Here is a 25,771-nt window from a genome sequence, read left to right as displayed (position 1 = left end):
CGGTCGGTCGGTGTATGCAGGTTGGTGTCATTGTGCGTGATCGTTTGCTGGATGCTATTGTGCTCAAGCGAAGGAGCAAATAAGTTTTGATTTATCACCGTGTGGGCTTCGGCTTTGTGTGGATGGTTTGGAAAGTGAAACTAAACACGTGTGTGTCGCACAACAATCAAAGAGGAAAAATCGAATGAGAAAAGCAGGGAAGAGCATATTGCAGTGGATCGATACTATTATTGGATACAAAAAAGGAATAGCAGAAGAAGCCGGAAAGACGAGAGCCAAGGTTAGTATTATGTTGATGTTTTATTTACCTCATTATGAATTTTTATTTTATTCAAATCTGTGTTTTTAGTTAATTTATATAAATCGAACGTTGGTATCAATTGGTGAACAGTTATAAAAATAAGCAATTGCTATGAGTGATTTCATTGCTCAATTATCATATCCGTTTACAATATCTGTCACAAATATTTTCTCCCTGTTAATAAACTGCATGACACACTGCCAACGAATGGGCGATTGATCAAGATGATAATCCTGAGCGGACCCCTCTGTGAAATCGTTGTTGCAACTGTATTAAGATACTTAGATAAGCTAGCAGCAAAATATTATGCATCGATGTGGGGGGGAATAGACGATAGAAACACCACAAGTGGTCACATTGTTAGAGTTCGCTTGATAAGGAATTCATGTGTTTTTCCTATGCGAGGGACTCGTTTCTCAAAGAAGAGAAAAAAAGCGCAAAGTCACTTTAAATATCTTTATTACATCATGTCGCTTTGGAGTGCTCGAGCCACGTGGGGTGGCACAAAACTTTGGAATAAATCTCAGATTTTGTGAGCGATTATCTCCTCCATCCCTAAGTCGTTCCTTCTCTAGAGTAGAAATAAAATCACAACACCGTGTCGCACACGGGAAAATATAATTTTATTCTTATGAAAAGAATTATAAAATAAAACCCAGATAGTAGGGAAGGTAAAACATTGCACTCCGGCATAAATTGTTCGCACACGAAAAATGTTAACACGGTGTTAGACCTTACTCATCCGTATCGTTCTTGTCTCGCCGGGCCGTGCCAAGGAACGCAAAAGCAAAGCGGACGAGAGTTGTGTGCCTCGAGTGGGAATAAATGAAATGGATGCCCACCGTGCGACCATTTATCTGGCTGGCTAGCCGGTCGGTCGGATGGCGTAAAGGTGGGTCCAAAATTACATCCGCCATTAAATTTTATTTTAAGTAATACGGAGGTTTTTTTCGCTGGCTGCCAGGCTCACAGATGGTTGAACGGTAACGATACATAAGGGTAAGTGGATTTGGGCTTCATGGCCACTGTACACTAGCTTATGGACGGGAAACAGACCGACAGCATGAACCTTTCCTTAGAAAGTGGTCGTTTCATATACTTTAGAGTGTCCTTTTTTGTGTGCGAAGAGGTATTTGAATTTATGAAAATTGAAGTACCGCAATGGTAATTTAGTGATTCCAGGTGAGAAACAAATGTTGTCAAATTCTAGCCCGATAAGAGAAGAAGGCTTCCTTTTCGAGATGGATGAATTTGAAGGTGTTCTACAACGTCACAACTCTTAACCTCTGGATGGTGATAAAAGTGCGCCAATGCGAAACGGAGAATGTTGATCACTTTCTCCACGATCACATTAACCCTTATCGTTCGGGCGAGAGAATCGCTTCGTTGAGAAGAAAGTGAAAATGGAAATCGTTTTTTGGGCCTTCCCTCCTTTTCTTGGATTTCTTCCAGATTTGTCCCTTTAATGTCGCTTGAGCTGCATGAAGTCATCTTGAGCTTTTCCTTTTTCTCTCTCTCTCGTTTGACTTCAAGGATAATGGCGCTTATAATGGCAATCAAAGGCATTCCGGCGCAAGCAGTAGTAGTAGTAGCGGCGGCAGCAGCAGTCGACCATGGTTTGAACGGTGGTCGCGTTGGGATAAGGTGGAAGCTGGGCTAGACATTTGCTTCCTTCTTTTTTCTTTTCTATCTAAATTGGGTATATTCAGCACCGTACGACGTTTCGATCGAGGGACAAACCATTGCATCGTGCCAGGGTGAAAAGGGTAATTGAAAAATAAAACAACCAGACGACACGTGGGGCAATTTCGGTTCACCAACGAAAAAATCCTTCCCTGCGGAGAGGGAGAGAGAATCAAGGGAAGTTTGTGGGTTTCCCTTTTTTCCGATTAAAGAAGAAACGTGCTAACCCGATGAGGGAAAGCAGCTGTGAAATGGCAAAGGAAGCGAGTTAGAGGATTTTGGCCGTTTGGCTGGGAAGATCGCCTGGTAGAAGTCAATCGTCCGTTTGCAGCCGGAAAGGTGATTAGAAGCGATCATAATAAGCCGTTAGCGATGTTTCGGGTTGGCCAATGGGAATTTAATTTGGATTAGAAGGGGAAGCGCTTTTAATTGATTGGAAAACGATTTGGTGGGAAATGGAACGAATCGTGAAAAAAAAACATTTTTATTTAGCTTTTAAATATAATTTGGAATTTCGAAACCAAATCGACCTTTTACTTTGAAAAAATCTTTTTTTTTCAATCAGGAAGAACATCCATTGATTAGTATATTGGTCGTCCTTAAACTGCTTGAATACAAAGAATTGCTTCTTCGTGTCCAGTCGCCATTCAAGGACGAAGAAATCATTCATTCCCTCAACGGACACGCCATCACATAGCAACAATCGCTCCACGTCGACAGCAATCGATATGAAAAATGTCGCTCACAACCTTCACAAAACCTCCCCATTCATCGCGCTGTCGATTATTAATTGTCGATTGGTCCAGAATCGACTCAGAGGTAAGCATTTCAATTACGACCCTATTGAGAAATGGATTAATTAAGTGATTATTGTTTTCGCGTTTGTCCGGCTACTTCCCTTTTCTTGTTTGTTTATTTCGATTGTTGATGTAATAAGGACGCCTTTCAGTACACATTTCGTTGTTAATTATAAATTACAGCCATCGGGCCGGGTTGTGGAGGTGGCCGTAAATCGAAAGGATAAGCCAATATGTGTGCGCGATACGATTGAGCGCCATTCTTACGGACGGTTTGCTGTGAGCGCTGATTGCTTCACTGACCTCCCTTTTTGACGGAGCTATAGGATATAGGGATATAGGAGGGACAAAGGGATGCAAATGAAAAGGGGTAAAACAGGCCGGCGGCAACAACAGCAAGTGGCCGACAATTTTAATTTACGCAACAGTGCATACTCCATATGGCGCCATCGGTCGTCCCGGACCGTCGTCGTCGTCGTCGGTTGTTGCTTCCTTTTTTTTCCCCGAGTTGACGAGGGGCGGGTTGTTGACCGCTTTTCCCGTGCCCAGTTGCCAGCTGCATGATGCACTTTTTTACTGTGCTTCATTGTATAATCAATGTTCCAACCGTGAAGCGCTGCTAGCTCGGGCGGGTGATGGAAAAGCCTTCATCTATCATTTTCACGCACCTGTAAACTGTGTGCGTGGTTTTTCTCGTGGTCAAGGTACGCACAAAGTATGTGTGTGTGTGCATTTGTTAAGCATTCCAGCTTCCGGTAGGCCAGCTGCAGCCGGTGGAATGCGGTTCATTGTGTATTTTTGTATGCGTTATTAAATATAATGCTTGGGGAAATGCCGGATCTGTCTATGTGTTGAGTGTTTTGGGAGGTTTTTTGTGGCGGTTGTTTGTGTTTCGTAAATTGGTTTAAATTGATTTTGGGGAAAGCCTGGAGTTTGTTTGAATATTATTCGTGATGAAATTTGGTTTGATTTTTTTTTTAATTTAAGCGTAATAGAATATTTATCTAAAGTTCTACTCATATCACCCTTCATTAATTTATCCATTTTTTTTACTCAGAAGACTATTAATAGCAAAATGATCGACTCGACAACTTCCCCCTTTGACCAACCTGCAACACACAATCTGCATTTGCCCTGGCTATTTGAAATGCAAATTTATGCCAATCACATTCTAAACTCAGGAGCAAGAGCGGTTCAAAACCAATACCGAGGGGAACGAGTGAGTGAGTGAGTGTTTCTAGAGTACCACTCGTCGTTGGGTTTTTGTTCCAACACCTGAGGGACACTTGCAACCAATTCCCCAAATTCCAAATCGAAAAATATATTACCTTACTCTCGATGGTGGACAGGCACCTTGCCGTGGCAAAAGGGTCTCGATGACCAGTCTAGAGATTTGTGGTGAACTAGAGACACGGTGTCCCCTGCATCAGCATCCCTGCTGTATTTCAGAGGGTTTTCCCCGACAGGTGTAATGAGTCATCCTGGGTGGAATTTACCGAAAAAAGCATCCTGAGTGGGCCACAGAATGGACGGTGAAGCATGATTTTGTTTGCTTCTATTTTTGCTCTACATCGTTCGCAATCACCCCAGTTGGATGGGAAATAAAATTGTTTACGGGAAAAATCGATCTAACCGCGGTGCGAGTCCCGTTGGGGAAGTGTGCAACCATACGCGTGCTCGCCGGTTGCATCCGCTGCACTTGCGTTTCGGTTGTTTAATTTTCCGTTGCTCCACTGCGTGAGAGAGCGAGCGTCAATGAGCCAAGGAAGCGTGACTTCATCCACATGGTAACGATTGCACCTGACTTGATTCGCTTCCGTGTTGAGCAGTGTGGAGGGCGAACAGGCCGTAAAATATTCATCCCGTAGCTTCAGGGCAGTGTCCGGGCACACAATGTGGAATCGAAATTGAAGTAAGAAATTGAGTGTTAAGTGTTTACTTCGATTGTATCGACTCATGGGCTGGTCTAGGCTTTCTCTTGTTGGGGTGGAAATTTCACACAAACGGACAAGTGTAAGGCTTTCTTTTGGGAGCGTGTTTGAAGGAGGCGTCAGGAACCAGGGAGAATGGGGGCCGTTAACAAACGATCGTAATTATGTTTACAATGAACGAATCGAAATAATGTAATTAAAGAAAAGTTTACATTTTGCATACATAAAAGTGGGTCCGTCTACTGGAACTCCCCGTCCCAGCACGCTCTCGGTTGAAGTTCCCCTATTTTAGTAGAACCTGTTTTGCGGAGGTTGGAAAAACTGCTGAGAACATGAAATCTTTCACCCTCGCGTTTAAGCTGCGGGAAGTACGGGTGGAAGTGTAAAAGAATTTAATGAAAATGAATCAACAATGAGAAGAATGCCTTTTCCTTCCCTTGGCGCCATTCATTCGGTAAAAGCCTTGTAAGGACCGTGTCTAGGTGTCTCGGTTGATAAATTGCTTTCATCTAACCTCGTTTGTTCGTCGGAAATAAATTGTGACCGAATGTGACAAATGGACAACTACACCCGGAGAGTGTAGAGCCGCGACACCTGTAAAGAAGCGGTCCAGTCTTGTGGGAGAACAGAGAACCGACACGACACGATCAGCGTTGCAAATTAAAAGTGTAGAAAGCTTGCAAGTCCCTACGAGAAGATCTCCTTCTTTTAGATGGAGAGTCCTTAACATATACAGGCTTTGAAGGATGTTGCATGGGAAAAGGTGGATCTGGAAATACAATTCGATTGATTAAAACCGGTTTCTTCTATCCGTTACTTGTCTGCTCATCGATATCTTCTGAGGTTTGAGCCGTCGGATGAAATCTGTAAAATGGTTGCCAACGATTGGAGATTGCATACTTTTAGGCGTAACGGTTGCTATGGCAAACAGGCAACGGTTTTCCGAACTACGCTGTGATTGCTTCTAAGTTTTTGATGAAGATTTAAGAAGAATTATCAAACAAGAGACAGAATTTTGTGATAAACTCATAGCTTTTGTTTCAAATCTTCCTTTCACCTCTTCTTCACGAAATCACCAGGTTAAGCTTTGTGGTAACTGTTAGGCTTAGTATCTGGGCTACATAGTCTCATCTTCCAGCAGCATAAACGTGCAATACGACAACCAATTGTGGTCTTGTACGGTGCGCAATGGACGCTTATTTATGGCTTAATTAAAGGTAATTGAAGGTAGGAGTGATATATAAGTATTGCAGCAGTGATAAGACTCTGGCTTGGCTCTGTCGGAAACTTCGAGGATAACGCAGAGCGATTTTGTTGTTATGGGTGTGATTCGGTTGGTGAGTTTAATTGGGAATCGCTGGGTGGAAAATGTCGATGGGGTTATATTTATTGTCAAATTAGCACGTGATGGTTTTGCGAGGAGAATTGTTTCGGAGAATGCTAGCTGGTAGCCTCAAGAGAAGCTGATACTGGAATAGTTTCTTGAAGTTATTCCCTTCTTTCTCTTCAAGGGTACATTAGACAAGTCCGATTTGATTCAAAATCAATCGCAATTTCCAATTGAAATGGTATCTTAATACAATAAAATTACTTCCGATTTGTTACCTCTAAGCTCTTTGAGAATCGTTACCATGCGAAATCTTGAAACTAGTTGCCGATCTTTCTTCTTTCTTGGTCTGCGTTTGTTCCGAAATTGATCACTGTAATTTAGGAATGGATTTTTGTGCACTCATTGATTTTCCACGATCTCCTCTTTTTTCTTGCTTCGTTGCAGGCACAAACTTTCCACGACGAAGGTGAAAACAACGCTGCACAACGATGCTGACTTCACCTCCCATCGAATTGCAGTGAAGATGAGCGCCGGCAGTGGAAGACCTGAGTCGCGCGAAAGTGATATAAATTCTGCCACTGAAGGCAATAAAAGGGATCAGCGTGATATAAGGGCGTTACTGAAGGTGATGGAGGTGTTTTGTGCGATCGGAGAATGTATTGCAGCTCGTTCTTGAAGTTCGTTTCCAGTTGTAGAAGGGAGTCACACTGTGCTATTACTGCTACTACTTCTGTTACTGGTGCTAGTGGTGGAATGTTTTCGAAGTCATGAGTTTACTGAGGGAGTGTGCAATAAATATAATAAATGGCCACACATCATCATCATCATCGTTTCCTCACCACCAGTGTAAGCTGAGGAATGTAAGCCGAGGGTGAAAAGTGAAAGTGTAAGATGAGATAGAGAAATAAAAGAAGAAGCAAGTGTATTGCGCTAGAAATCAATGAAAATAAAAAGAGAGAGAGAGAGAGAGAGAGAGAGCGAAGAAATATGGAAGATATCATGAAAGTGAAAAGTCGAAAGCGAAATGTGAGAAGTGAAAAGTGAAAAATTATTGCAATTTTGCATTAAGCCACGAATGTAATCGACCATTTAGGAGGGTAGAAGAAGCATCTTCATTCGAATGCGGTGCTAGTTGCTCGATGCTTTTTATACCAGCCGATAGATGGAGCTACAAGAAGCGTGTTCGTTGCTCCACGGGGTTCGAAAGATGGAAGGATCCTGAGTGAAAGTTTAATCCCAACCTCTTCAACGTTTTAAGGCTTGTTCGGTGAAGCTTAAAGGCAAGTGCTCAAGCCTCTGTCTTTCCCATTCCCATCCTCAGGTGATGTTTTTGTTTGTTCAGTGAAGATTTTGGCACGAAAAAAGGTGTCGTCGGGCGTTTTCTGTGATCTCGCGTGTGTTCATGTGTATAAAAAAGGTAAATTTGTGTTTGTGTATGTGTGTGTCTCCGGAGTGTGCTAGCTGCCTTGTTTGCAAACGTGCTTTTCCATTCGCGAGAAGCAAAATTCGCCAAAATCACGGGTGTCTCGACGAAGGCGGAAAAGTGATCGCAAGTAAGGGCCTTGCTTTATCCTGCAAGGTGTTCAAAGTGTCAGTGTTTCGGGAGGCAAATTCTGGTCCTCCTCTTGTAGTGCAAAAATTCATCCAGGAAAAAGGAAGAAAAGCCGTAAAGTGTGTTTAAAGTTTTTGGCAAGTTTTTTTCGTGTTTCGCGAAAGGCAAACGAAAAAGTGTCTCTCCGGAACCCCCATCTCCCAGCAGTAGGATTATGCACCGTGGGATAATGAAGAAACAAATTTAACGGTATGTATCCTGGTCACGGCACCAACTTTTCTTCCTGGATACTTGGTGGGGCGGTAAATGGGAACAAAACACAGGGAAGGATTTGTTTTACTGACCAGAATAAACGATCGAGGAGAATGCTTGGTGTTAGTGCTTATATCCTTCTCTTGAAGTACCCAACTCTTCCAGGCTTGTTCGCTTGCACAGTGTAAAGTTTGTTTTAATTGTTGGTGCAAAAATATTCCTTGCTTCGTTTCACGGCGAGGCGCAAGGCTAGAATGTTGAAGTAGAAAAGGAACAAAAAGTACTGCAGGGGGAAATAAAGAAATGAAATAAACTTCGCAAAGGACTGCAGATACTTTGTTCAAGATGGCAGTGGGATTATTGTCAGCAAGGATAAAACAGGAAACCCGTCTCGTTTTTGCCCGGCAGCTCTCCAGCTTATTTAGGCCAATTATGATAATTAATGAAATGTCCGGGTATGGACTATAAATACAACCGGATCGCTGGCTCGTTAGCCCGTCGGTAAGCACTCCAATAAAATGAGCATATTTTAAAATGGATCAATTGAGGCCGTGAGCAACGGACGATGCGGCAATTGAAAATATGAAATTTTATAGAACGTTTCTGGAAGCCCGAGATAGGTTCCGACTGACAATAGTGAGGCAAATGAACCATAATTTGCATCCTGCTTTGAATGAATGGATGGGAATGCAGATTTGGTGGATGGAACTTTTGATTTACCAATCAGACTGCATTCGATTTTGTCATTCGCACCGGTACGGGCCAGCTGGCCGGAGTTTATTAGCATGAAAATTACAACTGATTGTACAACTGAATAAACAGACTCGGAAGAGACAGCAGTCTTGTCAGGTTAGACCTTCGATTTGCTTTTTGTGAGGTAGAAATGCATCTCCAGGATTGTTTCTGCTGAAGCTGACGACACTCTACTCCGGTGGAGTGCCGCTGATTTGCATCTCATCAATATTTGATCGAGAGCAGACAGGAAGGCACTTTGGACGCGCTCCGGAAGCTCATAAGCAGCATTATATTAGAATATTTTCTGTTCTTTAGCGATGTGGCTCACAAAAACTAAGACTTAGACTGTAGAACAAGACCCTCTTTTTTCATTTCGGAGCTGAAAGTTAGAATGGAAAATGACCCCCCAAAAAAAAAAAAGTGGAATTGCAAAATTGTAGCACCGTAACGAGACCGGTACGTTTTTAACTCCCATTTGCTGCACCCTGTTCGTTGCTGTCGGTAGTGAAGTCTTGATGAATGTCAATAAAAGTGATGAAAAGCGAGAACGCGTTACTTTAGGGAGCGAAAAAGGCACAAGCAACTTCCCCGGGACCAGTAAGTATTGCATCGAACGTGACTGAGTTGTCTGATGAGCGAGGATGCCTGCTTCCTTTGCTTCTTGGCTTATGAGGGTCGTTTTGCAGGAAAAGTCAGCAGTCGCTTCAGGTCTTGCTTGGTGCGTAAGAATTCCTGTGAGGTTTTTTTGTTGGGCTTCAAGTCAGCACGGAAGATTCTTCAAAAGTGATATCTGTTGGTTTGAATGTTTGTTTTGATGGAGATGAAAAGAAGAACGGTAGCAGTTGTGATTGTAAGTTCATTTTGTGATTCTTGGCATGCATTCGTTAGTTCTTGGTCGGTGTCACGGGCAGCACACACATCGATTGACGAGATCGTCCAGACAATCGAGTATCTTCCACCGAACAAAGATGGTAGTCGATAGTAGAAGATCTTTGGCGCGAATAGGGCTTAGGGGCGAATAGGGTCAAGTTGAATATTTCGACTGTTAAATTACATATACTTGTTCCATCTCCAGGTATTGGGGTCGTTTAGAAACAGTAAAGTAAACTAGTGAGTTTTTAAATCGGTTGTGAGTGAGTCTCTGTCAGTTATAGGATTATGATACTGAATTCTCCCAGATGATGTAAAAATGTTACTCAGAGATACAGATACAGATATAGTTCGCGAATTATTGAGACGATAAAGTGAAGTACGGACCTTATCAGAAGTATCTACCCTAGAGGACAGTCAACGATTATTCGGATGATCTCTTGGCAGAAGAGACACAATAAGCGTGTCGCAAAGTAATCAAGACATTGCCAATAAAAAAGGCTACATAATTGTTCGTTTGGCTGCGAGTATGGCCAAAAGTGCTAACTTGCTGCCATTACTTCAACCCCGAAACAGTTTTGCTTACAGAGACACTGCTGATGGTATAATCTCCCTCGGTTAGGCATTTTTATGACATTCCCTTTTTGGGCCGCGCAGTGCTTTGGATGCAAAAATTTAATGACCTGAGGCTCGTTGAGTACAGAATTTATGGAGGCGAGTCAGAAACAAGTGCCAGATGTCATAATTTGGCGGTAACACTGGACGAAGTACTGCGAGGTTAGCTTTGGGACATTCTAGCTCACACTACAACCAACCAAGAAACGTGACCAGTGAGTAAAGGTTTAGGCTCAAAACAACATCATGTCGCGTATCTTGTCCATATCGCTGGAATAAAAATCCTTGAAGTAAAGGAATATATTCTAGCAGGTAGTTTCAGTACGTACAGTTTGACCTTCGTAGACTTGAGTCTTAACCTCCGAAAAAAAGGGGATAAAAATGCGTCGCTTGTTCTACGACACTCTGCTGACATTCACGTACCTTGTTTATGCCTTTCCCTTCCTTGCGACGTGGCCAATGATCGTAAACAACGAGGAAATGGATGAGGCAACCCTATTTTTAATACAACGAGACGGATCTCACCGGCCACTTTCTCTCCCGGCGAGCAAAACTTTAATCCAACACAAACCTGCTTTGGGCCATTTTATGTCACAAGTTAGACTTTTGCGAAGATTTGAGGTCTTGTGTAACACGGCGGTTCGATCCACCAGGACCAAAGGCCAATAAAGCCGCTCAACCTGCAATCATAAATCAAACCGTTAACACGTTCCTGGCACGTGTGTCCTGGGAGCAAGTGTTTCTTTTTATTTCTCGCTCTCTCTTTCTTCTGGTTCTGCTGTTGCTGTTGGGGCGATAGTCGTGGAACGATAGCGCAGGATGTAGGCTTTAGTGACGGAACCCTGGTTTATGGCCCCGCATCGGATGGAGCGCAAGAAGTCCGGAAGTAACCCGTAAACAATTCGGTTCCGTTTCACTGTTCCTAGTTGGGCTATGTTTCGGTGGGCATTTTCTTTTGGGCTTGTATCCTCTTCGGAGGTGGTGTTATTGCCATTTTTTGCCTCTCGTCTGCGTGCAAGACTGTTGAGTAGCGTTTGTTGTGCTTGTTGGGTTTGTTGGGAAAGAGATAAGGCACGAAGGCAAGAAGAATGTCGTCTGTAGGTAAATTCAAATGAAACATTGCATCCGGACAGAATTTTTACTAAATGCACCAGATATTGCGCCAAAAGGGATCTAATAAGACATTTTAGTCATGCATATTGCATAACTTTAGGAGCTCGTTGGTAATAAATTGCATAAATCTAGGCGAAATTTTAAATGGAGATGAAACGGAGTATTTCCTCTATTTTCTTCCTTTTTTTTGACTGAAGCAATCGTTTAGCACACGTCGTGATAGTAAATCCTTAATAAGCTCCTCGTTCGGCGGAGGTGTTTGTCGTCTTTTCGAGGTTCATATCACCTTCGTCGGTGCGTATCGGGTCTCGAACGCCGGAAGGTGCTTTCGGCTGCCAATCAAAGGGCCATATGTCATAGGAAATTATATCCTAATTGCATGTAAATGTAACATAACATCTTACCAGCAGCCGCCCCGTGTTTGCGTGTGTGCGGACCGGAACCATCGCCCAACCCGTTGTCGGGTGTGTTAATGGAAGCGAAGAGAAGGTTGAACGCAAAACGCCCACAGCTCACAAGTGTTGCTCGAAGAAGGAGTGTCGAAAGCGGATGTTTTGTTGCGGATTTCTTTTCTTTTTGGTGTAGAGGAACCTGAAAGAGTGTCAGAGCGTGCGAGCGGGTTCATTTAATTACCACAAACTGTAGCAGGGAAACTTGAGCATGGGTTGGTTGGGATGGCTCTAGAAGAAGGAAAGAAAAAGTGAGAATTCGGAGGGAATTGTGAAGAAGATGGGGATTCGTTGAAGGTGCCACTTACAACAGCATCCTTGCTCGCTTGTCGGCTGGCAACAGATGGTCTTATTATGATATTATTTACTGTTTTTTCCGGTCTAAGCGAAAGGGAAATCGGCCTTTAGAAGTCTGGGGGAAAAAGTCTGTTAAATTCATCTTAGAATGTAGAACAAACATGGGTTTGATATTGAGCATAGCGAGCAAAGGTGTTTCATAACAATAATAATAACTTACAAGCGGGGACTCATCTGTTTCTTGGAAACAAAAGAATCTCATAAGCTTGCTCCGATATGGGGCAATTAAGTAGCACGTGGGGTTCAAATAAAGAAACACAATTTAGGCTGCATTGCTCTTCTTCAAAGTTTTATTAGCTATCTGTTTGCGGGAGTAGAAAACATAGACTCCCTAAATATTAATATCCATTTGAAATTTATTAGAAGAAGGGCTCCTATTATGCCATGCAATCAGTATTGATGTATACATTGGTACTCTATAAATCCCGATCTGAACTAGACGTTTATCCAGTAGGGCATAACATTGCTAGCTACTGATTTACTTAGAGGAGGTTAGAAGGGGATAATAACTTCAAATATCCAGTTATATTTCTCTAGTTCATCAAACTTCTATGAAATGGTGAAGAATATATTGTGACGATTATTTAAAATGAATTTCTATTACTGAGGGTTGAAAAATATATTCTATATCTTCTCTTATTGGGCGCTTTAACCGTTTCACAGCCTTGGTCTGCTGTGGCTATCCTCGATATGGCTTACCGTTTAGGGCGGACGTCTACCAACCCATTATCCTGGACACTCTTCTGATCGACTCGACATCCATGCCATCACTCGAGCTCAATTAGTGCCTACTACGCCTTCTTTCTCCGTGTGGACAGCCTAAAAAGGCTGGGTCGTCCGGTATCTTTCTCATGGCATGACCGAATCGAATCGAAGTCTTGTGGGTCTGAATCACTTAAAGAAGGTAGGATCGCCATATATCTCTTGTTAACGACGCGGTCCGGTGGCCGAGGCGACAGCGGCGCCGGTCTTCACACGGCAGGGCCAGGGTTCAAATCCCATCCAGACCACCTTCCCGAACGTAGAGCTGACTACTTTACTACGGGTAAAATTAAGTCACAGAAAGCCAGAAATGTTAGGCCGAGACCTCTCGAGGTTGAAGTGCCAAGGAAGAAGAAGAAGAACGACGATATCTAGCAGATGCTACTCAATTGTCTGTCCAAAACAACAGGGCAAAAAATCCTTCGAAGCATCTTCCACTCGAACGCGGCCAAGAGTGTTTCGTCAGTACTGGATAGAGTTCATGTACCAGAGGCGTATGTAAGTGCTGAAACTAGAAATACAGACCTTTTTCCTAGCCTCGTACAGACCTTTTTCGATATATAATAGGAACTTTTGTTTTATTTAGGAAGGATAAGATTTTACAAGCCAATTTTATTTGGTGGGACATATACTTTGTTGTTTAGAATGAACTTGGTTAAGGTTGTTTCATAATGATTTAAAAGTTTTTTTTATTTTGTTAGGTTGCTCATTACTTCACCATAGAATAAACATGACGGGTTCGATTTGATTAAATAAACCACAAGGTCGGTACAATTTATTTTTCCTTCTAGAGTGTCTCAATGCAAACATGCCTTCTAAACAAACATAGCCCGTTCAATATTATGTTATCGAAACATGCTACAATGTCAAAGCATGTAACACTACTTCCCAACCGAAACCAAGGAACGGGAAGTCCTTTGCAAAGATGCAAATAAGAGTTTCCCGTGGGAGACGAACCTCTTTGCCCTGGTAGGCTCTTACTTCATTGGGTACGTGTACAAACAAGTAAAAAACCTTGCCCCGTATGCAAATCAGTATCGATTTTCAATTCCAAATCTAAGCCAAATTGAAGCCTCCCCTTTTTTTCTTCTTTGACCCTCCGATAGGTCTAGTCGACTTTCGTCTTCTGCTCATACACGCCGGTAGCTTTAAGACGCGTTCGAGGAAAAATTACCCTCAACGCGAAATGCTTTCCCCAGTGCCGAGTCTTCCCGGGAGCTCTGGGTCCACCTAGACCAGAATGTGAGTGAGGGGCTTTTGATAAAGAAACATTGCCACCATTTCGGTTGGTCTCGGATAAGGCCATTGCCATTCCGTTTCCCCCGGACCAAAGGCTGTGATGGCATTTTTCCTGGGGGAGGTTTCGTCGTCTAAAATCAAGCAGGGGACACCCGAAAACGTGTTCATGTCCGTGGTTTGCCATCGGCAGTGGGGAAAAAGAATGCAATCCATTTCATCCCCTGAGTTTCTGGAATGGCGCTCATAACGAAGGCAGGGCAGTGGAAGTGGCAAAGAGATGAAGAACGGGGATTGCAACAGCTTCCTCTTTAATATCTGGTGGCTGTGGTGGTTGGTGCCAAGCATTGAACGCATTCAAGGGAAATATTTGCACCAAGTTTTTCACTCCAGTTTTATGAGAAATGCTCTCACGTCTACTGGGGAGCTCATGAGGCATGGTCACGGCGACTCGTTTGGCGTCCCGAAATCGGAAAGGTTATTGGTTCCGACGGGGCAGCTTTTAAACTTTATGTTTATGTGCGTTTTTCTTCCAGGCAACGTCGGGAAGACAATAAAAACAGCAACAGCCGGTGCATGTTTGGTCGTGATAAAGTCGAAAGTGAATTTTATTCGACGAAACAGAGCTGAGGCAAGGACTGTGTCTTCGGGGAGTTATTTCCTGGGGAAAAGCGTCCACGGTTTAGTGCTGCGAAGGAAGTAGTATTTTGTATGGAAAGACCAGAACCAGAAGCCTCAAGTCGCCCGTTTTGTTGCTTGCGATGGCTAATTTTTGCAACATTTGTCTTCTAGGGACGTCGCTTCCTCACCAGAACGAGCTTTATATCGCAGGAAGAACCTCCATTCGCTGTGTTGGTTCCACTCTCTCAAGGCACGGCTGTCAGCACCGGAACTTGTATCGGGGGGCTTTCTTCCGAGCCGCCACAGGAACCGGGTGGACGAATTTGAATATTTGCAATAAACTGACTCCGAATGCCGAATCTGCTTGTTGCAGAGCTTCGGCTTTTTCCTCGGTAAGCGGTGTAACCCGGTCAGCTGGCGTGTATGTACACGCCAAGACCCACGAGCGAGCGTCAGTGGACATCGACCACCGACCGTTCGATGGTTCCCGCTGCGAAAGATAGTAGCAGTACAAAGGACCGGAAAATTATGTATATTTGCTTTTACCTTATCGCACTGTTTTCATAAATATTAAACTAGAATTTATGGTGGCGTTTTCGCGCTGACGTTCTGCCTCGAACCGATGTGTGGGTAGGTGGATCGCAACCCAACCGATGTGCTTTGAAAGGTGGGTCGGAGCTAACGGTGGGCTAATGGAAGCTCGGTTGGTGGTCAACTTGTGGAACGGAACGAGAAATTGCTGCAGTGTAATTAGCCGGTAAATTGTGGCAGTGAATTAAGCGCGAGTATTTATCGCAATAGTGGGAAGGAAATGTTTGAATGTTGAAGGTGATTTGGTTAAAAAAATGTTCGTCTTTGACTTGAATATGTAAAATAGACACAAACATTGGATGTGGATCTTGATCTCACAGTTGTGAATTTGAAATGGAAAAGATGTATAAATTCACGAATTTAATTAATTTTCAGCATGCCGGTCATGTGATTAAAATGACACCGAACAACCCAGTGCGCAATATTCTATATACAAACAGTTTTGACCAATTTTTGGAGAACATTTTTCGACCCTACATAAATCACACTATGCACCCGTCTGTTAACATGCTGCAATTGATCGCAAAAACGCCTGAATGTCGACGGCAAAATAGGTGAACGCGTTTCAGTGCATTCGTTTGCTTCCATGCATATCCCTGGCTCGTTTGCTTCCTTTTAACGTAGTTTGCCCAAGGACATTTGCCTATTGACGGTACACGACAACGAACTGGTATGAAAGAACCGGGAGGCAAACTCGCCGAGACTCGGCGGTAGTTGACTTGTGGTGGCGATGATGGTGGAGTTCGCTCCAACGACTGCTTGGGAAAGTGAAACGTGTTTCATATTTGTTCTTTCAATTGAATCTTTAGAGCTTTTTGTTCTACTGATGCACGTTCAGACCGACTACGGTAGACGCTGAGCTAACACCTCGAGGCTCAGGACTAAAACCGTTCGCACACTTCATCTCCAGCAGCCGAACGTAACAGCAAGTTCATTACACTTCCGAAAAAAAAGAACGGGTCGCTTTTCCGTTTGCCGCACTTTAATACAATACATCTTTCCCCATTTTCCAGACTCGCCTTTGGACATTCGGTGAAAGTGGATAGTAATTTTCCACCTTTCGACACTGTCGGTGTGGCGTGGCGTGGCCAGCCGTACGACAGCCATCAGTGGAAGGCCTCTTAATTAACAATAATTTAGGAAGTATCAAATGGAAGTCACAAAATGTGTCCTGTATCCCGCTCATCCTCCAACAGCTTCCAGGAGCTACGGGATCGCCTTCCAAACGGCCATCGAAAAGCGGAATATTGGACGGTGGGGGGGCTCAGGTTTTGCTTCAGCGACCATTAAGATCATCTACACCGATAAGCATGGCGTCACCGTGTCACCGAGTCGGCTTTAAAATGGAGTGTGCTCCGGATCAGTTCCTAGCGCCTGAAAGTAGGCAATGCTGCTTTCCGCTGCTGTACGCATCGAACCGTGACTGTGTGCGAAACCAACCGAGCTAACCGTTTTCGGAGGACTGGATCCCTCGTCTGCTACGGTGGTTGAAATTGGGGAAGGATTTCTTTAAGGTTTAAATTGTGAGGAAAATTTTTAATGGTTCAATATAGCCACAGTGCCGCGTGGCGCAGTGCTGTTTGTCGTTTTGGCGTACCAGGGTGAACGAACGTGCTGTGCGTGTCTGACGGGCGAGGGCGTTGAGCGTAGTTGGAGATCATCTTGTTTCTGTCACTTCTGGTGGAATTAAAATCGTGGAATGTGGCCTGAGATTGGGGTGCCTATCGGGAACGCGGAAAATGTGTTGGGGGGATATTATTTTTCGGGGAGCCAGATTCGGGACTAGAAGTCTACGGGAGTTAAGGGAGCTAGCCAGCGTAAGCATCTGCCGGAATGTTATGGCTCCCTTTCGGTGTGGCTTTTTGAATCGAAAATCGATAGCAAATTGGTATCTATCTACACCGATTCTGTGTCCGTAGCATCCTCAGGAGAAGCTGTTAGCCTTAGAAGCATTTTAAAGTTGGTCCATTATCGGATATGATGTTGTGTGTATGGAGTGAGCCTAAGGTAAATTGATTTTCCTTGGTTAACGTATTTAAGAAATAATGCTCAAACTCACTCACACATCGAATCGAATAAAAGAAGGCCTTTTCCTGGAGGATATTCTAGCAGGAACTCACACTCCTAACAGTAATGCGTGTCTACTAAAAGCTGTCGTGAGCTCCAAAATGGTACGTTTTTATCGCTTACTGCTGTTTGGAAGTTTGTGTTAAATGTCTGCTTCTGCTATCCCGCTCTGTGTCCGCCATTCGGGATCAGTGTTATCAGTTTAGCGTAATGGGCATAAGGGTCTATGGGAAGAATTTCTCACCAGAGATCACATTCCACAGGGGGGCCTTATGGAGCTTCATGTGTTTAGCACTTCATGGCCCCCGAAAATCCTCCCCAAAATCGCATCTGGTTAGGAATCAATCGACAGGAGGCATTTACCAAAGTCAGGATGTGAGTTCTGCAGAATTCCTCGGCAGTCCTCCGGGAACAGTCAATTTTCCGCAATTTAATTAATTCTATTGCTCTCTGCAAACTTCTAAGCATGAGTGTATGTGTGTGTGTGTACCGGTAGAACTCTTGTGTCCCGGAAAGTTACTGTACCACGGTCGTTATTGTTGAAATGTTAGAGATGGTTTTTTTCTTCCTGTTATTCCCTCGCATGTCTGGAGGCAAACGAGTGGAATGAAAACTTGGAGCAAAGCAATAATATGAGGCTCTCTCTGATGATGATGATGATGTTGCTGGCCTCTCAACGTCAGTGATATGTTTACGAGCCACAGTCACTTCCACTCGCAGCAGATACCCTCTCGAACCGGGAATCGAACAAATATTGACTCATCCTCATGCACAATCGACATTTGGCAATATTCCAACAGTTCCTCGTGGTGGAGGGCGTGATGGGAGGGTTGATGGTGGTGATGGACCATTACGATGATGAGATCTCAATGCCGTTTTGTTGCCTCACGATGATGATGATGTGGGCCGTGATGTTTGTTGGTAGAATTCGCCAAATGTAATGCCTCCTGTGGTTTGTTGGGGATCGATCCGACACAGGTACGGGTGGACGCGTGTAAATGAGGGCATATTGGTGGATGTAACGCAGAGGAAGTTATCGGAGGAATCGAAAGGCAAATAGTAGAAGGCTGCTCGGAATTTTCACACCTTCCAGCTTCCCCAGGGCTGTCTCTCGGGGAGAAGAACTCCGACGCGCCAGTACAGCCGTTCGTTTTGGAGTATTTGATTTGATTTTCATAAGTCCTTCATCGGTGACAGGCATCTGAGGTCGTGCTGGTCCTTCCCATACGGGTATCGAATGATCCTGCTCTATCGAATTAACGTGCCATGCGTTCCAGTGCGGTTGTGGGTTTTATCGAGCGTTTGATTAGTAAAATAAATATCGAACCATTTACGTGTTCCGTCTCTTCCGAACAAAATGGTCGAAGTCATCCTCAAGGGTCTCCTGAGAGCGGAGGAGAGAGCGAGTGTCTGTGGTTTGATTGGCTTCATGTCCTTCGTGTTCGGGTGGTGTCTTGATGTCTAAGTGTTGAGGTCAGCATTAAATTGAAACTCCTTGCAGCAGACACCAACAACCCCCGTGTGACTGTTGATGTGGTTAGCCGTTGTACTGCAGCACCAAAATTGCAGATACTCTGACGGTTGGATGGACGCAAATCGATTTCATTTCACCATTTTTTCTTGGGGATTCTTTGGGGGGATCAAGTGTATCTCCTAAAAGGGATGACCGACCAGCACAGCTGTGTCGGTAAAAGCTTCTGAAGGGCTTGGTTTTGCATGTTTCGATACTAGAGATTCTGGAGGGACGAACTATTCGAAAGGAAAGCTTAATAATGGTTGTCCAATCCATTGAGCATTTTGTATTGAAAATGTTCTTCTTTTGGAGCGCTGATGTGCTTCATGCTTCCAATGATGTATCAGACCGGACTCGTTGCATTGAAACATCCCTTTTTTTGTGGGACGCTCTTGCCTTCTCCATGTGACATACATTCATAATTGATGGCCAGCCGGCTGGTGGTGACGTGTACTTTATGGTTTCTGGAGATGTCTCCATCGTTCGGTGGGTCGTCCTGCTGCGTTGCACTGCATTGATCTAATAACGTTTCAATGACAAACGATGAATTGCATAATTTATCCGGCACATGTTTTGGGGTGGAACAGTTTTGGGGACCGTGGAGTTGTAAGTTTGGTTTTCCCGTGTTGTTTTTCATGGTCACGCTATTCGATCATTAGCTTTAGAGTCTTTAAAAAGAGGGACTTTTGATAGCCTGTTCCATGTTTGGTCATTTGTTTTATTTTGAATATTTGAACAGATGCACTTGTTGGTCGAAAATGTGTAGTAATTGCTCAACTTTTTGTGATATACTTCCCAAAGACTAGACTTTCTTTGTGTCTGTTTTGTCTGAGTTTATCTAGATTATTCCTAATTGTCATGGGTGAATTTGCATACTTGTAGGCGCCCGAAACTATGCAATTTTCTGTTCAGCAAATATTTTACGTAACTTTTGTCGCTTTTAGAACTCTATTTTGGATGTGAGTCGTTTATTTATTCCCTCGTATTAAACTTCCCTTCTTATCAAAACACAGCTCAATCAAACATCAATGTTTTCGTATTGCTCCCCGGTAGCAGGCAGGGATCAGCAGTTATGTCTGTCGCGTATGTGGTGCACTGTGTTGCGGCAACTGACAAATGGACGGAACCGGTCCGTAAAATAAGAGAAACTCATCGAACGAGCCTGAGAACGACCCGTTGTGGATGGACACAAAATCCAATCATAGATGGCTTAGTCCCCGGGTATGACCGAAGAGCGCTCCTGACAGGAACATTGCCGCCGGGGATTGAGGACAGCGGGTGCGATGGTACTCGGTAGTAAATCACATCAATTTGATCAGAGCCGAGATGAAAAAGCAGAGCACACAAAAAAGCAACAACAAAATGAATATGTTTTTCCAGCGACAAAACAACAAGCTTGTGGTCAGGCTGGGATGGGACAGTAATAGTTGGGGATAGAATAATGTTCCAAACTAACAGCGTTTTTTTTTGCTACTCTCTTCCCCACACAGGGTCCAACAACCAACAGTCAAGCTGGCGAAACGACCGAAACCGATCGCCGCCACCGGTGACGAAATGCTGGGCAAGCTGAAAATGGCGGACAAGCAGAAGTATTCGGCACAGGAGACGATACAGGTGAGAATAATTAATGGGTGGTGTATTAATTTAAACAAGCGACCTCTCCGGTGACTAGAACTTAAAACCGGGACTGTAGTACTGGGTGGGTTGGGAGACCAAGAGAAATAGGGCACGTACACATAATAATCCTGTCATTGCCAAGCCTATCATTTATCCCCTTTTTTGCCGGCCACCTCCGAGAGATGCGGAGGTCAGTCGTCTCTCTATTGAACCGGAGAATATTAAACAGCAAACAAATGGGTCGGTGTGGTGGGTCAATTTACAAATCACCTCATCATTAGGAATAGAAATTGAAGTGGGTTTGAGTAAGAGGGGGGCCCTGTGGGCTATCCTCCTTCTGTCAACAGAACGACGTTGATGAAGGTTGACTGAGAATTGAAATTGTAAATTAATTATCCGAAAATGATTCATCCCGGGGTTTTCCATTTCAAACGCGAGAGAGAGTTGTTCCGGGTGTGTTTGGGATGTTGTTTTTGGTGTGGGACATGAGAAGACCAGAGAACATCCATCGGTTGTTGACGTTCGCTTTTTCCTGCTATCCAAATGGCATTATTGACATTACTGCAGGAAAGGTAATTTCGCCCTTGAGTGCATTTAATGGGGGATATAATTTCATATTTACTTTCAATAAGCTGTATCGAATCGAAGGTTTATGGTGGAGGGAAAAACCGATAAAGTTCGTCTGTCACAGCGGGAAGCTTCCGTGAGGTAAGCAGAATAATGTTTCTGGGACAAGATCTGCATTGGAATCGTCGCTATTGGTTGAGTCTGGTTGGAAACTATTCCCTAGTCACAGTCAACGTTTGTGTGTAAAAGGTGTTTTAGAATGTTACTAAGGTCCTATCAAACTAGAATTTGTTGGCGAATAAAAATTTCTTGTCGTGTTTGACAAATTTTCATGCTTTATGCCTACTTCAGGAGGATTGCTAGAAAAGAACGCCTTAAGTTATGCAATTTTTTTGTCTTTTCCTTGCTTTTCAGACTTTTCTGAGTCCTTGGGAGACTGTTTAACGTTTCTTGGACTTCTAACTATCTGGTGTGTCTTTTTGTTGCATTATCTGCAGCATTGCGTCTGCAGTCCCCTGAAACATTTGTGTCACAGTAACTGAGCGTAAAATTGCATTCTCGTTCGCTGCAGGATTCCTGATCAGTTGGTTTTTCATTTCGTTTCTGTACCTTTGACTATTTTACTATCACTTTTTCACATTCAATTCGAAAACGCAAGATGAAGTTCAGGACTCTCAAAAACTAACCTAGAAGTAGTCGAATTCGGAACCCTTTTCTCCCGTTCGCTTAGTGCCTGTAAGGTTAGGGAGCAAGTGATGGCACAACTTCCACTCGGTACTCGGGACGAACAAATGCCCGGCAGTGTGGGAATGAGAATTTATAGTCATGTCCCCGAAGTTGATGGTTCTCGCTTTTCGAGCGTCGAATTTCGGTTGCTGGTTCCTTCGACGCCCCATCCTTCCCTTTGACGGTTTGTTTTTTGTTCCGGATGGTGTAAATTTGTCACTCAATTCCGTCCTGGGATGGCGTTAGCACAAAAACTATTGATTGGGAGAGTTGTTTTTTTATGGTGTTTTGTCGGCAGATTACTGGACATCGGAGTTGTGATGAAGGTTTTGTGGAATTACTTTCTGGTATTTACCGAATGGTTGTGTTGCCGTAGAGTGTTTGAAATAAATTGTGATCCCTTTTTTTGGTGTGTGTTGTTGCAAGTGTTAATGGGCCGTTCAGTGAGATCGTTTGCTATGGGGTTTGTCATTAGGCATTGGAGTAATGGGAATTCTTGGATAGCCATTAGTAAGAGCTACAGCAAATAAGTGGTTGTTGACTGTTGAGAGAGCCTGGTGTTTAATTCGTGTAGAATTAATATTGAAGTTGGTATAAATTATGAGTTCTTAAAGCATAATCATTATTTTAAAGGCATCTGAGGAAGTTCCTGTCATGTTCGAGAGAAATTAAAACTCATAAATTAATAGCAACATTTTCCCTTGTGATGTCACTTTCAATTGGACCAGACCTTTCTCAAAAATAGAATCTCAAAATACATATCTTAGACATTGCTTCTTTGCATTCGTTGCACTTCAAAGCTTTGGGATGAAGACTCACAGAAAACCGCTCCCGGGCAGGCAGCGATTATGGAAAGATTAAGCTCCATTTGACAGATGTGAATTTATAACTCGCTCGCTTCTACGACGACACACGAGAAAACATATAGCAATGCGAAATATTGTTGCCATCTTGTACCGTTTTATTTTGCCTCAAAAGAGAAGACGAAAAGGTATCAAGGAACCATTCCTTCAGTTCCATTTTCCCTAAAACTTATTGCAGTATGAAGTCGACGGACGGATGTTGATGTGTGTTTTTATTTGGTCGTCTCCTTCACACATATCCAACGGCTAAATGTCTGCATGCGCTCACCTGAAGCTGACCCGATGGTGACTGCCGCCTTGCCTCGAAAATGGAGACGAATGATTCTGCGAGATGTCGGTGTGTTCTCAAATTTTTGCTTTTCCTTCATCCTTCATACGTGTGTTGGGGTTTTCCTTCTGATTCTTTTCCTTTTTTTACTTCCCAGCCAGAGTAAGGTTTGTTTATACATTGAATTTAAATTGCCTTCATTGTCCTTTGGCCTCCGGATTCGATGTGACTGTGATGGTGGTGAGGAATGTTTTTTGCTATTTTCTTCAATGTTGGTGGGATGTTGGTGGAAAATGCCAAATTCCGTGTATCGCATTCCAGCCATGTAAACCGGCTAGAGCGACTCCTGAACGATTCCGCAATGGAGTGAGAGTGAAAAGTGAAAATTTGAAGCCAATATTTCATCGTTTCTGTGTGCTGAATTTCGGGGGAAAACTTCCGTCGGGCAACAAAACTTCCACCTACGACAGGGATCCTGGTTATCTGCCATGGTAGGGTAGGGCTGGAAATAAATAAATTAGCTACATATATTATGCATTTATGTGGAACGACTAGAAAGGGACGACACCGGTCGACTCCTTTGCTTGGGTTAGGATTTTTGGGACGATGATTACCGACTCCAACCTCCCTCGAAAGCTGATCAAAGGGTGGTATGCAAAATCTATCAGGGAAAAATATTGGCTTTACCAGAGTTAGAGCCGACGATGGTGACAGCAAGAATTCAGGGTGTTTTAGAGAACAATGTGTTGGACAGGTCTTAAAGTCATGCTGTCGGCGTCTCAGTGTGAAGCTTAGAGAAGAAAAAAAAAACATTTTGGATTTCCTAGGAACGAATGTATCATTCGGATGAATCTTCTTATCCTTAAGCGCATTACCAAAACAGAAACATGGAGACTAGACGAGATCGATTTCGTGTCGGCTTTAATGCAACAAAAAATCACAATGGTCTCAGACTGACTAGAAGCTCAAATTGAGTTGTACATTTGCTGACACTGTAAAACTCTTCGTCTCCGAATAACTTGTTAAGCTTCTGCCTCCAGCCTTGTTCTTTATAGCATCAGTACGCTGAGGAGTCTCCTGATATCCTTGGTTATGCATCGAAAATATTTATGTTTAAAGAAATTCGCCTAAAAGTATGCCATACGACAAACAAAAGAGCATTGTTGGCCTGTACTGTCAGCTAAGTAGACTATTTTATTTAGTTTGTCTCCCTAGGTCATTACAGCTCAGTTCCATTTCTAAAAAATTTAAGCTTGAGCAACTTCTTTGCTTCCGGTGGATTGATCCAGTTACGATGACAGCTATTCGTTGTTCCTTTTGCCGTGAAATTGCCCCTTTTTGCTTGAAATTCAATGTCGCAGTACAGTACAATCGAAAATCGTAAAGACACGACACGACCCTGGCACTGGCTGGCACTTTTTGACACAAAACTTCCTCTTCCGGCGACGATGTACTTGTTACGCATTATCCCTCCGGCGCTTTCGGGACCCTAAATCGAGGCAAAGAAAACACGCAGCATTATTCAACGTCCATAAAATTTGCATAGTAATGAAGTTTAAAAATTAGAGCAACAACGGTCCCATAGGGGGTGGGTTGAGTTTTTTGTGTGAGATAGAAAGTGTTGGCCTTTGTAGAGGAAGATGTAATGCCAGCAAGTCAACCCGTGAATTGGTTTGTGTTTTCGAAAATTTGGGAAAATGTAAACAAATTTGTGTATCCGAAGCAGAACCGCCTGTAATCTAGCTTGACGATTATTTCCACCACTGTCTGTCGGTGTCTGGAGGATTGTCATCAATAAGAAATTATGAAGTTACATTTGACTGTGAACGGAAAGCCAATATTTCCTTTTGTGTTGTAGTATAACCTTGATTTTCCCGGAAAAAGTCATTGTTTTTCTAAAGGGAACCAGTGTTGCTCGCGTCTGGGAAATACAAATTAATGCTAATCACTCCCAAAAGGAAGCGACTGAGTTGAGTATTATGTACTGCGCAAAGGGACAGCACTTGACTTCGTCGGTGTTCCCAAAATCGGTGCTCCAAAATGAGAGCCAGAGATTAGTCCCAACCATGGAGTCCATTATCGTGTTTTAGGGGGGACTTTTGAAGGAAAGGTGTTTTAAGTAAGGATCAAAGCTTACCACCGCAGCGATCAGATCCCTTTTGGGTGTGAAAAGGTTAATATATTACTGAAGGACATTCTCGGAAACCTCACTCGGAGGTCACCAGGTGGACCCGATGAACCGAGAGTTTGCTAATGGATTCCAGAAATAAACCGTCATTAATTATTGTATGGGTGTGTTTGAAGTTTGTTTTTTACAAAATTGTCATTAAGAATAATTATGGCTCAATATGCTCTGTTAAAATATTGTTTGAAACATGCTTTTGGGTAAAATTTTAGTAAAAGTACTGTGTTATAAAATTTAAAAAGCAAGCGCCTAAATGTATGCAATCCATACGAGAAACTACCAGTTTTTTGACGTTAAGCTGCCAGAGTCTTTCAGTCAAACTTTCTTCTAATTTATAGTAAATTTCCTTTAAATAACTCATAACCAGTTAATTACCACCAAATTCGTAGACTTCAAAACTTTCCAATCACGTATGATGCATTAATGCTCCTTTTTGAATAATGTTCCTCCTGTAGAGGAATTCTTAATCAACCCGATCCGGTTACGAAACGCATAATAAAACGTGCCTTTCCCAAACATTTATCCGTGTCTGTGTCTAATCTAAAGCAAACAGCTCTGTTGATTACGCATATCGTGATTACAATTAATTACGCCCTTTCCCTAACTAATGACTAAATTGCTCCAAAGCAATCGCAACTCACAACTGGAAGAAACCTGTATCGTTCTCCTCCAAGCAATCTCTTCTGCTCTGGTGGAATTGCATCAACAGCAACCGGGTGATGTATCCGTTACGGGTAAAAGCGCCTCAATTTGTGACACAGCGTCAGCGA

General features: G+C 43.3%; 1 protein-coding gene across 3 annotated transcripts in view; it reads left to right on the top strand.

Moving 5' to 3' along the window:
* The window catches only part of LOC118510785 (protein sickie), a 292,680-nt gene that overhangs the window by 3,919 nt on the left and 262,990 nt on the right, over positions 1-25,771 (top strand). For all 3 annotated transcript variants that reach the window (XM_036053077.1, XM_036053078.1, XM_036053076.1), the window contains exons 2-3: positions 7,364-7,843; positions 20,266-20,389. In XM_036053077.1, coding sequence (XP_035908970.1) covers positions 20,330-20,389 — 60 coding nt within the window. In that variant the 5' untranslated portion in view covers positions 7,364-7,843; positions 20,266-20,329. The remainder of the gene's footprint in view (positions 1-7,363; positions 7,844-20,265; positions 20,390-25,771) is intronic.

Source organism: Anopheles stephensi, chromosome 3, assembly GCF_013141755.1.
Source record: "Anopheles stephensi strain Indian chromosome 3, UCI_ANSTEP_V1.0, whole genome shotgun sequence".
Taxonomy (NCBI): domain Eukaryota; kingdom Metazoa; phylum Arthropoda; class Insecta; order Diptera; family Culicidae; genus Anopheles; species Anopheles stephensi.
Note: the sequence above shows the minus strand (reverse complement) of the source record. Positions and strands in the feature narration are given on the sequence as shown.